This window comes from Arvicola amphibius, chromosome 5 (genome assembly GCF_903992535.2).
Source record: "Arvicola amphibius chromosome 5, mArvAmp1.2, whole genome shotgun sequence".
NCBI lineage: Eukaryota > Metazoa > Chordata > Mammalia > Rodentia > Cricetidae > Arvicola > Arvicola amphibius.
In genome coordinates, this window is record NC_052051.1 from 45,167,624 (window position 1) to 45,183,371 (window position 15,748).

Below are 15,748 nucleotides of genomic sequence, written 5' to 3' on the forward strand. Positions count from 1 at the left end.
CATATAGGTGTATGTGGAGGCCATAGGGTGGTATCAGTTGTGTCTTCAACCGTTCCCTATTTATTTTTCGAGATAGGGTCTCTCAGTGAGCCTGAAGCTCACTAATTGGTTATAGACTGGCTGGCCAAAGTCCCAAGACCTCCTGTATCTGCCATTTTAGCACAAGGTGGATTACAGGTGTGTGCAGCCACACATAGCTTTTTATGTGTGCATTAGAGATCTGAACTCACTTTACCAACTAAACCATCTCCTCAGTCCACTGTCTCATTGACTACAGCCCTTAGAAAAAAATTCCTTTCGCATACAAACCTTGAATGAAGGGGTAAGTAAGTACATGTCTTAGTTAGGGTTTATATTGTTGTGGGAGACACATGGTTGTGGAGCTCTTATAAAGGAAAACGTTTAATTTAGGTGACTTGCTTACAGTTCAGAGGTTTAGTCCATTATTGTCAGGGCAGTGAGCAAGGCAGCACGCAGGCAGGCATGGTGCTAGAAAAGGAGCTGAGACTTCTTACATCTTGACTCACAGGCAACAGGAAGTGGTCTGTCTAACTGCGTGAAGCTTGAGCATAGGAGACCTCAAAGCCCACCTCCAACAATGATGCACTTCCTCCAACAATGACGCACTTCCTCCAACAAGGCCACACCTCTCACTAGTGCCATTTCATTTGGGGGCCATTTTCTTTCAAACCACCACATTTTATGTGGCTTTAAATTTTTTTTACAATTTAATTTGCTACTGTACTGTGTGTGTGATGTGTATGTGTGAGTTTGGACATGCACATGCTACAGTGCACATGTAGAGGTCAGAGAACAACTTTTGAGAATGAGTTCTGTCTTCCCACTTTTAGTTCCAGCAATCAAACTCAGGACATCAGACTTGCATAGTAAGTTTTTACCCACTGATATATCCCACCAACCTTGTGTTTATGTTGTTTTGAAATAGGACCTTATATATCCTAGACTGATCTCAAACTCCCTATGTAGACAAATAAAACCTTTGACTCTTTAATCCTCCTGTCTCTACCTCTCCAGTGCTAGGATTATAGGCAAGTAACACCATGCTCAGTTTATGCAGTGCTGGTGGTCAAATCCGAGACTTCATGCATGTGAGTCAAACACTACCAGTTGAGCTACATCTTCAGTTCAAATGATCATATGTATATTTACACACACACACACACACACACACACCTGTGACTGAAAACAGTGCTCTTTCTATGTGGTGCGTTCTGGTGTTTCATTTTTAAGCTACTTAATTAAAAGAAATGCTTGTGTGGTGGCTTATGTTTGTAATCCTAGCACTAAGGAGGCTGAGAAAGGAGGATAGCCCATGAATCTGAGGTCAGCCTGGGCTATGGAGAGAGAGAGACCCTGTTTCAAATGAGTACAACACACTGTAAGTGATATTGTTAGGGTTTTTTTTTTAGATTGGTTTATTTTATGTGGATGTTTTGCTTCAATGTATGGATGTGTATCACGTGTGCCTGGTACCTGTAGAGGTCAGAGGAGAGTGTTGGGTCCCCAGAAACTATAGTTGGGGATGGTTGTGAACCACCATGTGTGTACTGGGAATTGAGCCCCAGTCCTAGAGCAACAAATTCTCTAAACTGCTGTCCCAGTGCTCTTGCCTCTTCTATGTAAATGTTTATTTTTATGTCTTTCAGTGTTTAGCTAACATGTATGAATGTGGATGACATGCATGTCTGGTGCTGCAGAGCTTAGAAGAGGGCATTGGATCCCCTTGGAACTGGAGTTACAGATGGTTGTGAGCCACCATGTGGTGCTGGGAATCAAATCAGGATCCTCTGGAAGAAGTTTGTTTGTTTGTTTTTGTGACAGGGTCTTACTATTTAGTCCTAGCTGTCCTGGAACTTTTATTTGTAGACCAGGTTGTCCTTGAACTCTCAGGGATCAACCTGCTTCTATCTTCCAAGTGCTGGGATTAAAGGCATGTATCACCATCATACCTTGCTCTTCTTTTTCTTTTAATTCTTTTATTCTTTGAGAATTTTACACAATGTTTTGGTCATATTCACTCATTTCCCTATTACGTTTTTTTCAGTGTGTGCATGTATGTGAGACAAGGTTCTCAGTATATAGCCCTGTTTGGCCTAACATGTTCATTGCCCAGTAGTTATATTTTATTTTATTATTTATTATTTTATTATTCTTCCCTTTTAACACTTTTGGGGAGTTGCAGACATGCCATGGTGCATGTGTGGAGGTCAAAGGACAACTTGTAGAAGTCAGTTCTCACCTTTGACAACATGGATCACAAGGTCTGAATTCAAGTCTTAGGCTTCCTTTGTTATCTGGCCAAGCTATTTCTTTGGGCAGCCAACTATTTTTACTATGATCTGAGGTCCCCAGTTTGTATTTTGAGTTCTCATTTGGCGAAGGAGGCTACAGTTTGAAAGTATTTTACTGGACAGAGTTTACAGTAAGTTTGGGTTGCAAGATGATTTCCTTGGCTGGACTGGGAAAGCTGTTTTTCTAGGCTAGGCTCTTTGTCTTTTTTGTATGTTGAATCCCCCCGCCCCCATAAAGCATTAAGGTAGGAGGTTCTTGACGTTTAAAGATCAAGGTATTGAAACTAGGTAGCTCATAAGACTAGACCAGCGAAAGACCCTGACAGAGCCAGCATTGGTGGAACCAGATTTAGGAGGTCGTGTATCTAACTGCTGCAGTAATACCCAGTAATGTTCCCACCTGGCTACTTCATTTTCCTCTGTCTCTCAGAGCCTTGTGAAGGATTTATAAATGTATGAATATACAGTAGGATTCAGTTATCCATTTAAAGAACTGTTTGGTTGTGTGCAGTGGTAGAGTATGCAATCCTAGTCTTCAGGAGGCTAAGACAGGAGGATCTGAGGTTTAGGGTCAGCCTGGGCTACAAAATAAGACATGGTCTCAAGCCACTTAGAGCCTGTCTTGGGAATTAAAAAGATAGTTTAAGGCTGGGCAGTGGTGGCGCACACCTTTAATTCTTTAATACTCGGGAGGCAGAGGTAGGCGTATCTCTGAGTTTGAGGCTAGCCTGGTCTACAAGAGTTAGTTCTAGTACAGCTAGGGCTGTTACACAGAAAACCTGTCTCAAAAAAACAAAAAAAAAGTTTAAGTATAAAAATAGGTTAGTATATCCTGGTTTGTCAGATAAGATAAAAAGAAATATATTACATATACACATATATGTGCATATATGTAACTCAGAATTTTCAAGAAAATGTAAGAATTAGTACATTGCCAGGCAGTGGTGGTGCACACCTTTAATCCCAGCACTTGGGAGGCAGAGGCAGGTATATCTCTTGAGTTCAAATCTAGCCTGTTCTACAGAGTGAGTTCCAGGACTGGCTCCATAGCTACTGAGAAACCCTGTCTTGAAAAACCAATAAAAATAAAATAAAAATAAAAATTATGATGTTAATAAAAATACCAGTTGAACAATAAACATTGTATTTAAAGTGGCATTTTCTTTTTAAAGAAAAAACTTAATGCTTGGTATGGTGGCACTTCCCTCTAATCCCAGCATTTAGGAAGTAGAGGCAGAGACCAGCCTGGTCTAGGACACCCAGGGTTACACAGAGAAACCCTGTGTCTCAAAAAACAAATAACAAAAAATGTATTAAATTTCCTGGGGGAGGTGTCTGCTACAGTGTGTGTGTGTGTGTGTGTGTGTGTGTGAGAGAGAGAGAGAGAGAGAGAGAGAGAGAGAGAGAGAGAGAGAGAGAGAGAGAGAGAGAGAGAGAGAGAGAGAGAGAGTTTACTCTCCTACCTGATGAAACTCAGGTCATCAGGTTTGGTGGAAAGTGCTGTTGCCCACTGAACCATATATCAAGGCTTTCATTTTCTTACAAAGCATTTTCTTATGAGAATGAATAAAAATAGCAACTCTGTTATAGAATTCTGAAAGTTGTAGTAATACAGAGACAAAAATAAGAATTACCTAACAGAGCACTTGGGAACTAGAGGCAAACAGATCTCTGTCTGTGAGTTCGAGGCCAGCCTGATCTACAGAGTGATTTCCAGGACTGTTAAACACACACATGAAATTATCACTTCAGAAAGCATACTATAACCATTACTGATATTGTAAAAGCCCAAGTAAATCTACCTGGCATCTGTTAGGTTGAGTGAGTTAAAGCCCTGAAGATGTTGGGCGGTGGTAGGACACCTAGGGTGCATGAAGCACAACTCCTAGCTCTAACAAAAACATCCAAAAATAAGATAAAAAATAAACTGATTGCATATAAACACTCTGAAATGTGTATTTCCTTGTAAGTAGAATAACTGGCCCCAAAATTTAACACAAATTGGCGTGATGGTGCATGCCTGTAACCCCAGTAGTAGGGCCGTGGAGACCCGAGGGTCAGGAATGCAAGGCTACTTGCCAACCTTTAGACAACAAAAAATTACAAAAGATCCAATTTATTATAATTAAAATATTTAAAAGCATGTAGAATCTGTTAAAAATGTAAACTGAATTAAGACTAAGTGAGGAAAGAAAAAATCTTAAAATGTTTCTCTCGGGTCTGGTGTGGTAGCACACTTGGAAAGTGGAGGAGGAAGATCAGTAGTCAGGTGTGTCGTTGCTGCACAGTGATCTTGAGGCCAGCTCAGGAGATGATTTACTATTGAATTATACTTTATCCATCCTGTTTGAAAATTATTTCAAAGCAATATTATGCTCTATGACATAAATATTTTAGACAGATATATTTAAGTGCCAGGCTACAGATTTTATTACTGTTTTTTCTTTATTCCTTTTTATTTATTTATTTTTAATTTGTTTTTGGTGTTTAAGACATAGTCTCTCTACATAGCCCTGGCTGTCCTGGAACTCAGAGATCTGCCTCTAGTTCTGGGTTAAAGATTTGATAAACTTGATTTTATCCCTGCTTCATAGCAGCCGAAGTAAAGGACCCTTGTCATACCTTAATGACATTGAGTTTCGTGGGAGAAACAATTATTTTAATATAGAGAACAAGGGAAACTTCTCATGGATCTCAAAAGGAGCACATCAGGTGGAGTAGAGCATGACTGTCTTAGCAGCTTGAGAGAGCCACACCCCACTTTACAAGCTGAGGTCTCTGCAGTGTTGGAACAGTTAGGTGCATGCGCGTGTGCTGGAGTGGTAGAGATGGGCCAGCTGAGGAAAGGCGTGTTGTACCCGTGTCCTACTGTACTAGTTAGTTTGGATAAACTTTACACAATCTAGAGTCATCTGGGAAGAGAGGAGAACTTCAGTTGGGAAAATTGGGGGCTGGAGAGATGGCTTGGTGGCTAAGAAAATAACTGCTCCTCCAGAGGACCCACCACATGGCAGCTTGTTACCATCTGTAACTTCCATCGGGGTCTGAGATGCCCTTCTGGCTTCCATAGGCACCAGGAATTTATGTGGTGCACAGTTATACATGTGGGCAAAACAAAGCAAAACAAAAGCCTCTTGCCAGCTCTAGTGGCACAGCCCTTTAATCCCAGCACTGGGGAGACAGGCAAATATCTGAGTTTGAGGCCAACTCAGCTGGTGTACACAGTGAATTCCAGAGCAGCTAGAGCTACATACCTTACATACCTGACTCAAAAGCTAAAAAAAAAAAAAAAAAAGCCTTTATCAGGTAAGCCTGTAGGCAAGTCTGTGGGGTCATTTTTTTTTTTTTTTGATTAATGATTTGTGTGTGAGGGTGTATTCCACAGTGGGCAGTGCCAGCCCTGGCAGGTGTTATAAAAAGCAGTAAGTGGATTAAGTCATGAAGTTTAGAAGGCAAGTAAGCTTCAGTGCTCCGGGTTTCTGCCTCCAGGTTGCTTCTTAGTTCCCGCCCTGACTTCCCACAGTGGTGGACTGTGATGTGGAAGTGTAAGCCAACCAAACCCTTTCTCCAGTAACAAAATGCAGACTAATACGGGTCATAGTTACTGTTCTATTGCAGAGGCAACTTATAGAAAAAAGCACTTAATTTGGAAGCTTATAGTTTCAGGGGCTTTGGCCTTGATCATCTTGGCAAGGAGCATGGTAGCAGGCATGGTGCTGGAGAAATAGCTGAGAGCTCACAGTTACAGATAGATAGAAACAGAGACAGAAACGGACAGACTGGACCTGGTGTGAGCTTTTGAGACCTCCTCCAGCTACACACCACCTCCAACAAATCCTCAACAGTCCCAGTAGCTGGGACCAACCATTCACACAGAAGCACCTGTGGAGGCCATTCTCACTCAAATCACCATATATAGCAATTAAATTATTTTTATACATTTTAGGTTTTCCAGTGCTAGGAATTGAACCTAGAGTTTTACAAATACTAGTCAACCTCTCTACCACTAAGCTATCTTTTCAGCCCAAATTTGTATTTTTTAAAGTTATTTGTGGTGCTTGGGATTGAACTCAGAACCTCATGAGTGCTAGCTAGGCAAATGCACATCACTCAGGTTCACCCACAACCCTAAAATTGTATTAATGTGTTACCATTTGTTTTTGCTATAGGTGAGGATCATCCAAACTCCTGAGAAATCTGTGAGGTAGTAGTATGCCACTACCGAGCAGAAAGCAAGAGGTGGCGTTGAAGCTGACAATGAAGAGAATTTAATGTGGATGGACTGGACAACCTCTGTGTGTTCCTTCCAATTCAGTAAGCGCTGCGGAGGAAGGCCGTCATGGGCTGCTGTCCTAGGCTCAGGCTTCAGTAATGTTCTCGTGGAGCTGGCTACCATTGACCAACTTGGAGCAGCTCTATGACTTTTGACTAGAAGGCTCTTCTTACATGGGTAAGGAGAGGCAGTCACAATGCACAGGGCCCATTAAAGTTCTCCTCTACTTGATCCAGTATATGCTCGAAAGGGTAATCGAGATTTCCATGGGTCAGGCTGGGGAAGTAACTCATTTGGTAGAGTGCTTGCTTAGCATGTAGGAAATCCCTGATTTAATCTTCATTACCACGTAACAGTGTAGTGGCACGTACCTCTTGGAAAGTAGAGGTAGGAAGATCAGAAATTCATTGCCTGGGCTACTAGAGACCTTATCTCAAAAACAAACAAAAAAGACTTTCACATTCCTTTATCATACATTAATTTTTAAATTTTACTTTATGTGTATGGTTGTCTTACCAGCATGGTATTTGTACCATGTGCATACCTGGTGCCCGAAGAGGCCAGAAGGCACCAGATCCCCTGGACTGGAGTTAAAATTGGTTGTAAACCATCCTTGTGGGTATTGGGAATTGAACCTGGGTCCTCTGGAAGAATAACCAGTGCTCTTAGCTTCTGAGCCCTTTCTTAGAAGCCACTCTGATTTTAATTCATTGAGTACTCTGGGCACAGGTGGGGTGGTGCAGCCAATAAAGGGCGCTGTCGTGAAAGCCTGAAGACCTAAATTCTGCCGTTAGTAGAATGAGAAACAACTGCCAAGTTGTCCTCTGACTTCCCCATACACCCTGTGGCATGTATGAGCCATACATGTACACATGCAGTATTAAATAATGTAATTTATGATTACATAATCTATTTAAATAATTATTTAGATAATAAATTACATAATTTATTTAAATAAATAATTTAATTAATAAATAATGTAATTTAATGTATTTAATTCTCTCTCTCTCTCTCTCTCTCTCTCTCTCTCTCTCTCTCAAGACAGGGTTTTTCTTTGTAGTCCTAGCTGTCCTGGAACTTGCTTTGTAGACCAGGCTGGCCTTGAACTCACTGAGATCTGCCTGCCTCTGCCTCTGCCTCTGCCTCTGCCTCTGCCTCTGCCTCCCAAGTGCTGGAATTAAAGGCGTGTGGCCACCACCTGGTTTACAGAAGTTTCTTAAATGAAGGAACCTGAGGGATCAGTGAGATGGCTCAGAGGGTACAGGTGCCTACAGTACGAGCCTAAGCCTAACTACCTGCTGTAGAGACCTAGAACCATGTAGAAGCGAAAGAGAAAGAGGAAAATGTCTGTCTTCTGACCTCCCATGTGCTGTGATCTATGTGTCCTCACACACATCATATGTATACACAGTAACAATTTTTGTAATTTAAACAAGGACTCTGGTATACTTAAATAAATGGACATAAATGTCATGCCTATGAGGACTCCATGCCATGAGAGTGCATGATAGCACCCTCATGCTACATCGCGTCTCTAAGCCAAGAAAAGCACCCCAGCCTTCTCAAAAACAGTTTCAACTCTTCCAGGTGTGGAAGGAAGCAATAGCAAGGGTTGACTGTGCAGCACCACTATGATTGTGTTCTGTGACCCTTCCCATTCACCACCACCACCTTGTTATCTGCTGCTGTGCACTGGCTCCTTCCTGCGGGACCCTGTAGAACCAACAGGCTTTGCCCATCTGTAGAAGTTAGGCTGGAAATCGCCTTCTCCAGCTGGAGACATGGCTCTGCCGCTGAGAGCACTGGCTGCAGAGCACCTGGGTTCTGCCAGCACCCACATGGTGGTCCACAACCTTCCGTAACCCTAGTCCCAGGGTATCTGAAGCTTCTTTTGACACCCACGGTGCACAGACATACACTCAGGCACATGCATACATATGTTAAATAAAATATGTTTTTAAAAGGAAAGAAAATTGCCTTCTTAACTTTTCAGTGAGTAATTTCTCCCATCATCAGTAGGACACAAGGAAAATGGTGGGACTGGGAGAATATACTAGAAGTTCTGCTTCTGCCTATTTGCTCCACTCTTAGATTCAACTCCTGAAAGTTTAAAACTGATCTATTTTTTATTTGTTTTTGGTTTCTCAAGGCAGATTTCTCTGTGTTACTCTGCCTGTCCTGGAACTTACTCTGTAGACTAGGCTGGCTTCAAATTCACTGAGATCTTCCTTCTTCTGCCTCCCAAGTGCTGGGACCAAAAGCATGTACCACTATGCCTGGCTTTAAAGCTGAATTATAATGTATCTGGCTAATATTAAGTTTCACTTCTTTTTTTTTAAAGGCTATTTCTGATGCTTGGAAGCTATTCTTTCAGCCACAAAGATGGTAATAAATCTTTGCCTCCCACAGTTCAGACCAAGAATTCACTGCAATAAGGTAAACCAAACAAATATATACACAAAAATATGTAATGTGTTCTCGTGCTTCTCCCCATTTCCTGCCTTGTGTGTGTGGCCTTGATTTAGGCTACTGTGTGCTCACCCTTGGATTCCAGCAGACAGCATTTAGACAAGTATTGGGCAGTCACGGATCCCAGAGCACAGCTGTGAGGTGCTCTGTGACAGTGGAAGATCGACTTATCGTCTTGGTGGATCAATAGCACATGCACAGTCATAGCAGAGTAGAATCAGTCACTCGGTATCTCCCTTTCCCTTACTCTGTCCCTTTCCCTTGCCCTCCCTCTCAGTTTTCTGTTGTTTTATTGTTGCCCTTTTGTTTGTTTTGCTTTTAAGGTTTACTTACTTTTGTCAGGTGTGGTGGCAAATACTTTTAATCTTAGCAGGAGAGAGGAAAAAAAAAGATAATTTCTGTGATTGGGGCTGGAGAGATGGCTCAGAGGTTAAGAGCATTACCTGCTCTTCCAAAGGTCCTGAGTTCAATTCCCAGCAACCACATGGTGGTTCACAACCATCTGTAATGAGGTCTGGTGTCCTCTTCTGGCGTGCAGGCATACACACCAACAGAATATTGTATACATAATAAATAAACAAATAAATAAATGTGTAAAAAGAAGAATTTCTGTGATTTCAAGGCCAATCAGGTACTGGGAATTGAACCTGGGTCCTTTCTAAAAGAACAGCAAGTACCCTTGACGACTGAGCCATTTCTCCAGACCTTGTTTTTGTTTGTTTGGGTTTATTTGGTTGCTTGTTTTTGTTTTTAAAAAGTCTCATGCAGCCCAGACTGGCCTGCAAGTCACTATATAGCCAAGGATGACCTTAAACTGTTCCTTCACACAAGGAATCAACCTCCCAAGTGTGGGGATTTACTGGTGCGAACCACACACAGGATTAAGTCCCATTGTTTTGGTTTGCTTTGCCTGTTTGAGACAGGGGTCTCATGTGGCCCTGGCTGGCCTCTAACTTGCTATGTAGTTTAGCATGATCTTGAATTTCTGAGCATTCTGCTTTACCTCCCAAGTGTTGGGATTATAGATAAACATCACAGTACCTAGCTTATTGCTCATATTTTTAATAGTGGGCCCTGATTGGGGACATTTACCTTTAGCCTTTGGCATGATCTTGAAAAACTTGAGATAATTCAGTTTAACATAATTTTAAAATTAATAATTTAGTTGTGGGAGGGGGGCTGGAGATGATGACACATACCTTTAATCCTAGAACTCTAGAGGCAGAGGCAGGCAGTCTCTGAGTTTGAGACCAACCTGGTCACAGAGTAAGTTCCCAGGACAACCGGGGCTACACAGAAAAACCCTGCCCTTCCCCAATAAAAAGCAATTGAGAACTTAACGGGAGATGGCTCAGTGGTAAAGACCACTGGCTGGGGCTGGAGAGATGACTCAGAAAGATTAAGAGCACTGACTGCTCTTCCAGAGGTCCTGAGTTCAATTCCCAGCAACCACATGGTGACTCACAACCATCTATAATGAGATCTGGTGCCCTCTTCTGGCCTTAGGCAGAACCCAATATACTATATACTATATATATATATAAAAAACACTAGCTGTTCTTCTAGAGGACCCAGATGTAATTGCTAACACCCACATGAAGACTCACAACCATCTAGAACTTCTTTTCCAGGGGCTCCAATGCCCTCTTCTGGCCTCAATAGGCACTGCATACATGTGGTGCACAGACATACAAGCAGTCAAAACACCCATATACATAACATAAAAATAAATAAATAAATACATGAATAAATAAATATCAAAAGTATTTTTGTAAGTGACAATTCTTGAAAACCTGCTGTCTTCATTTGGATCAGTGTGTCTTCTCTTTGTCATTAAATCTAGGTGTCAGCTGATGGTTATGAAGTAGAAAATCTCATCTCTGAAGACCTCATAAAGAGAAGCCATGGCTTTCGGACAGAGTACTTCATTAGACCTCCAGTCTATGTGACAGTTTCCTTTCCCTTTAACGTAGAACTCTGTAGGATTAATATAGATCTCACGGCGGGCGGAGGCCAGAATGTCACTGGCCTGGAATTATACACATCTGCCTTATCTAGCAGAGCTTCTCTGGGTTCACACGAGTGCTGGACTACAGACCCAGTGGAGCTGTCTGTCCCAGACAAGGAGGCATTCACCTTGGTAGGCAAAGTCCTGCTGAAAAACCAGAACCACGTGGTGTTCAGCCACAGGGGCTTCAAGGCCAGGCCACCATTTAGCCCAATGGAAGTCACACTCCTCTCTCCTGCTGTTGTATCCCAGGAGCTCTGGAATAAAGGGGCTCTTTCCCTTAGCCATGTGGCCCATCTCAAGATCGGAATCACCCATGTGACAGGCAGTGGCATCTCTTGCATAAAGCGTTTAGAGGTGTGGGGTCAGCCAGCCAAGACCTGCTCTCAGGAGGTAATAAATAGTGTCTTGTTGATAGCATCAGGAAGCCTGCCGAAGGACTTGGGTCTGCACACCCCAGCCTCGCCCATGGAGAGTGACTGTGACTCTGGGGGTCAGTCTGAGGGCCAGCAGGCTCCCTGTCTCTTACAGGAGACATCTGAGGTGGTTGATGATGTGCCTGAGGAGTTCCTAGATCCTATTACCCTGGAGATCATGCCATGCCCCATGCTACTGCCCTCAGGCAAAGTCATTGACCAGAGCACTCTGGAGAAGTGTAACCTCAGTGAAGCTACTTGGGGCCGAGTGCCCAGTGACCCATTCACAGGCTTAGCCTTTACCCCACAGTCCCACCCGCTACCTCATCCCTCCCTGAAGGCCCGGATCGACCGTTTCCTACTCCAGCACTCTATTTCTGGCTGCCACCTGCTTGGGAGAGCACAAACTGCATCAGCAATGACCCCTTCTGTCATTACCCTGCCCTCAAGGAAAAGGAAGCAGGAGCAGACTGAACACAGCCTTGGCATGAATGCCGTTTCCTCTCCCACAAGCCCTCTGCTCTCACCCACTACCTCAGAGCCCACTGCTAAGAAGATGAAAGCCCCCAGTGAACTCGGCCTGACGGATATGGACTGTTCAGCAGGTAACGCCTCCGTGTCCACGACTCTGTCATCCCTGTTCTTCCTGCTGACGTGATGCTGCTATTCTTGGCTTTGTGCTTTACTAACTTAGATTTATGAAGCTGGGGGCCATGCTGCTTTTCAGTTGTTTTGTCCTTGCTGCATAGATAGCCTGTAAGTCTCAAAGTGGTGTGTGTCTTCTCTTATTATCCTGAGATTTAATTTTTTCTTCTTAAAATTTTATTTACTTATTTTACTTGTTTTGAGAGAAAGGGGGTTTCACTCTGTAACTCAAGCATTTTAAAAGCTATGTAGTAGCTGGTGTTGAATTGTGCTGATCCTCCTGTCTCGATCTCTTAGTGCTGAGACTACAAGTGTAAGCCCCACATCTGACTATTTGAGTTCCGTCTTCATGTTCTGTGCCCTCTTCCTTGCATTGGTGGACTTACCTGCTTTGTGTTCCCTATGTCTTTTCTAACAAGATCAGTGCATTTCCCTGTCTTGAATCCTCCATTCTGATCTGGAAGGAGAAACAGTAGGTCCCTTAAAGCAGTCCATGTCTTCTTTTCTGAAACCTCTATATGTCATGTGTCTATGGGGTACTATGTCTAGTCTTCCCAGAGGGGATTTTTTCCTTTTTTAAGATTTATTTATTTATTATGTATGCAGTGTTCTGCCTACATGTATCCCTACAGTCCAGAAGAAGGCACCAGATCTCATTACAAATGGTTATGATCCACTATGTGGTTTCTGGGAATGGAACTCAGGACCTCTGGAAGAACAGTCAGTGGTCTTAACCTCTGAGCCATCTCTCCAGCTCTCCCCCCTCCCGCAGAGGAGATTGATGGAAATGACTGGTCTCTCTGTCTCACTTACCCATGAAGTACCACAACAAAAGTGGCAGAGTGTGAGGTTGGAGGCCTGCCTCTCAGGAAGAAAATATGGTCAGTAAATGTGAGTGAGTTGTATTGTTGCTGAGTGTGAGATTTAAGCTGCCTGGCTTCCCGCCTTTTCCCTCTGGCATCGCCAGTGATTCCTGGAAGCAGCGGTCCTGCCAGCCCATCCCCCATCCCCCAGGAGAACCTGGAAATGTCTGGTGTAACTTTTCAGACTGACAAGATGTGTTCTTCATTTGTTGTCATTTGGTTGGTTGGTTTGAGACAGGGTTTCTCCATATAGACCTGGCTGACTTTGAATTTGGAAATCCACCTGCCTCTGTCTCCCAAGTGCTGGGATTAAAGGTGTGGGCCACCATCTTAGTTAGGGCTTCTATTGCCGTGACAAAACATCATGAAAGAAAAAAAAAGCAAGTTGGGCAGGAAAAGGTTTATTTGGCTTACACTTTAGCATTGCTGTTCATCACTGAAGAAAGTAAGGACAGAAACTCACACAGGACAGGTACCTGGAGGCAGGAGCTGATGCAGAGGTCATGGAGGGGGTTGCTGCTTACTGACTTGTTCCCCATGGCTTGCTCAGCCTGCTTGCTTTCTTTCTTTCTTTCTTTTTGTTTTGTTGTGGGTTTTTGTTGTTGTTGTTGTTGTTTTTGTTGTTGTTGTTTGAGACAGGGTTTCTTCGTGTAACTTTGGTGCTTATCCTGGAACTAGCTCTTGTAGGCTGGCCTTGAACTCACAGAACTGCTCCTGCCTCTGCCTCCTGAGTGCTGGAATTAAAGGTGTGCACCACCACCACCCAGCTTTCATAGAACGCAGGACCAGCAGCCCATGAATGGCACCACCCGCCATGGGCTGGGCCCTCCCCCATTGATCACAGCTGGGTCTCCGTGAGGCATTTCTTCAGCTGAGGCTCCTTCCTCTGATGACTCTAGCTTGTGTCAAGTTGACACACAACCAAGCCAGTACAGCCACCATGCCCAGCTGACATGTTATTTTTGTAAAAGACAGGCAGATAAGAAAGAAATGAAGATTGGAGCTGGAGAGATGGCTTATCAGTTAAAAGCACTTAATGTTCTTCCAGAGGCAAACAGTCACATCAGGGGGACTAAAAATCCTCCTGTAACTACAGTTCCAGGGGACCTGATAGCCTCTGGTCTCTACCAGCACTTGCATACAAGTGGTAAACATAAACCCACATAGATGGGTACATACACATACACATAAAACTAAATAAGTAAATTTAAAAATGAAAGAAATGTAAAGTGTCATTTCATCTGACACCACCTGAACAGAAATTCTAGTACCTTAATTAGGAAAATTGTCTCTAGATCTCTTATGGCAAAGACTGTTTTAAAAAATAGAATTTGGGATGTAGGCCTAGAGAGATGGCTCAGCAGTAAATAGCACTAGCTGTTCTTTCAGAGGACCTGGGTCCAGTTCTCAGCACCTACATGGGTGCTCACGGCCATCTTTAACTCCAGTTCCAAGGGATCTGATTCTCTTTTGGCCTCTGTGGGAACTAGGCAAACATATATGCAGGCAAACATTTATATGCATAAAAAATTTTATTTTAAAATAAACATAATGCAACTTAGAGCATGGCATAGTAGCACAAACCTTTTTTCTTAGCACTTAAGAGGCAGAGGCAGAGGCAGATAGATCTCTGAGTTCAAGGCCACCCCAGTCTACATAATGAGTTTTGGCCCGGCCAGGAGTACACCATAAGAACCAGTCTCAAAAGAACCAAATCAAACAAAACCAAAACCAAACCAGAAGAAAAATCAAAGTCGGTCAGATCTTTGGCTTTTTCTTTTCTTTGGAATCACCGTTACAGTGCATAGTGTTGATTGGCATTTAACTAAATCACTTTATAGACAAGGTTGGCCTCAGATTTGTGACAGCCCTCCTGCCTCTGTCTTCCAGTTTTGGAATTACAGGTTTATACCACTTTATTTCACTCAGTAAGATTTTAAATGCCACGTTGAAGCAAAGTAAAAGTTAGTGGGGTTTGGAATCTACGATCCATTACAAGCTTTTTGTTGTGGGTTGTATGTGATAACAGCTTTCGGAATTAAAGCTCAGCGCTTCAGTGTTGGATCAGTCACTGTCTTAGTTAGATTTCTCCTGCTGTGATTAAACACCATGACTAAAACCTGGGGCCCGCCTGCCCAGGGGTAGCAGCATCCCCCAGTAGTCTGGGCCCCTACGTCAGTTATTAATCAAGAAAAATTGCCTTTTTCTGGCTGCCCTCTATAGACCAGACTAGCCTCAAATTTAGAGATCCACATTGTCTCCCGAGGGCTGGGATTAAAGTTGTGTGCCACCATTGCCCAACTTAAATGGAGAGTTTTAGAGACGGCCTTTTGTTGAGACAGGGTCTTACATAACCTAGGCTGGACCAGAATTCTCTATATTATTGGGATGATTTTGAATTTATGATTCTTCTACCTCCATCTCCCAAGTATTTTGTGTGTGTGTGTGTGTGTGTGTGTGTGTGTGCGCGCGCACGCCCCTCATTCCCCTCCACCACCCCCCCATGTTCACATGCTCCCGCAGGCACTCATGTGCCATGCCGTGTGTGTGGAGGTCAGAGGGCAACTTGCAGGGCTTAGTTATTCTCTTCCACTGTGGGTTCTGGGAATTGAACTTGGGTTGCCAGGCTTGTATGACCAGCAAGCTCAAGGCATCTGCCTGTCTCTGTCTCCCCAGCACTGGGATTACAGGTGTGATCAGTGCTCCTAGATATTTGACACAGATTTGGGAGAGCAGACTCAGCCCCTCATGCTGTTACTGAA

The 15,748-nt window shown here is 43.3% G+C and overlaps 1 protein-coding gene across 1 annotated transcript in view; it reads left to right on the top strand.

Annotated features, from left to right (window-relative positions):
• Ubox5 (U-box domain containing 5) overlaps positions 1-15,748 on the top strand; it is a 40,422-nt gene that overhangs the window by 21,066 nt on the left and 3,608 nt on the right. The window contains exons 3-5 of the mRNA XM_038329886.1: positions 6,482-6,762; positions 8,927-9,021; positions 10,898-12,083. Coding sequence (XP_038185814.1) covers positions 8,968-9,021; positions 10,898-12,083 — 1,240 coding nt within the window. The 5' untranslated portion in view covers positions 6,482-6,762; positions 8,927-8,967. The remainder of the gene's footprint in view (positions 1-6,481; positions 6,763-8,926; positions 9,022-10,897; positions 12,084-15,748) is intronic.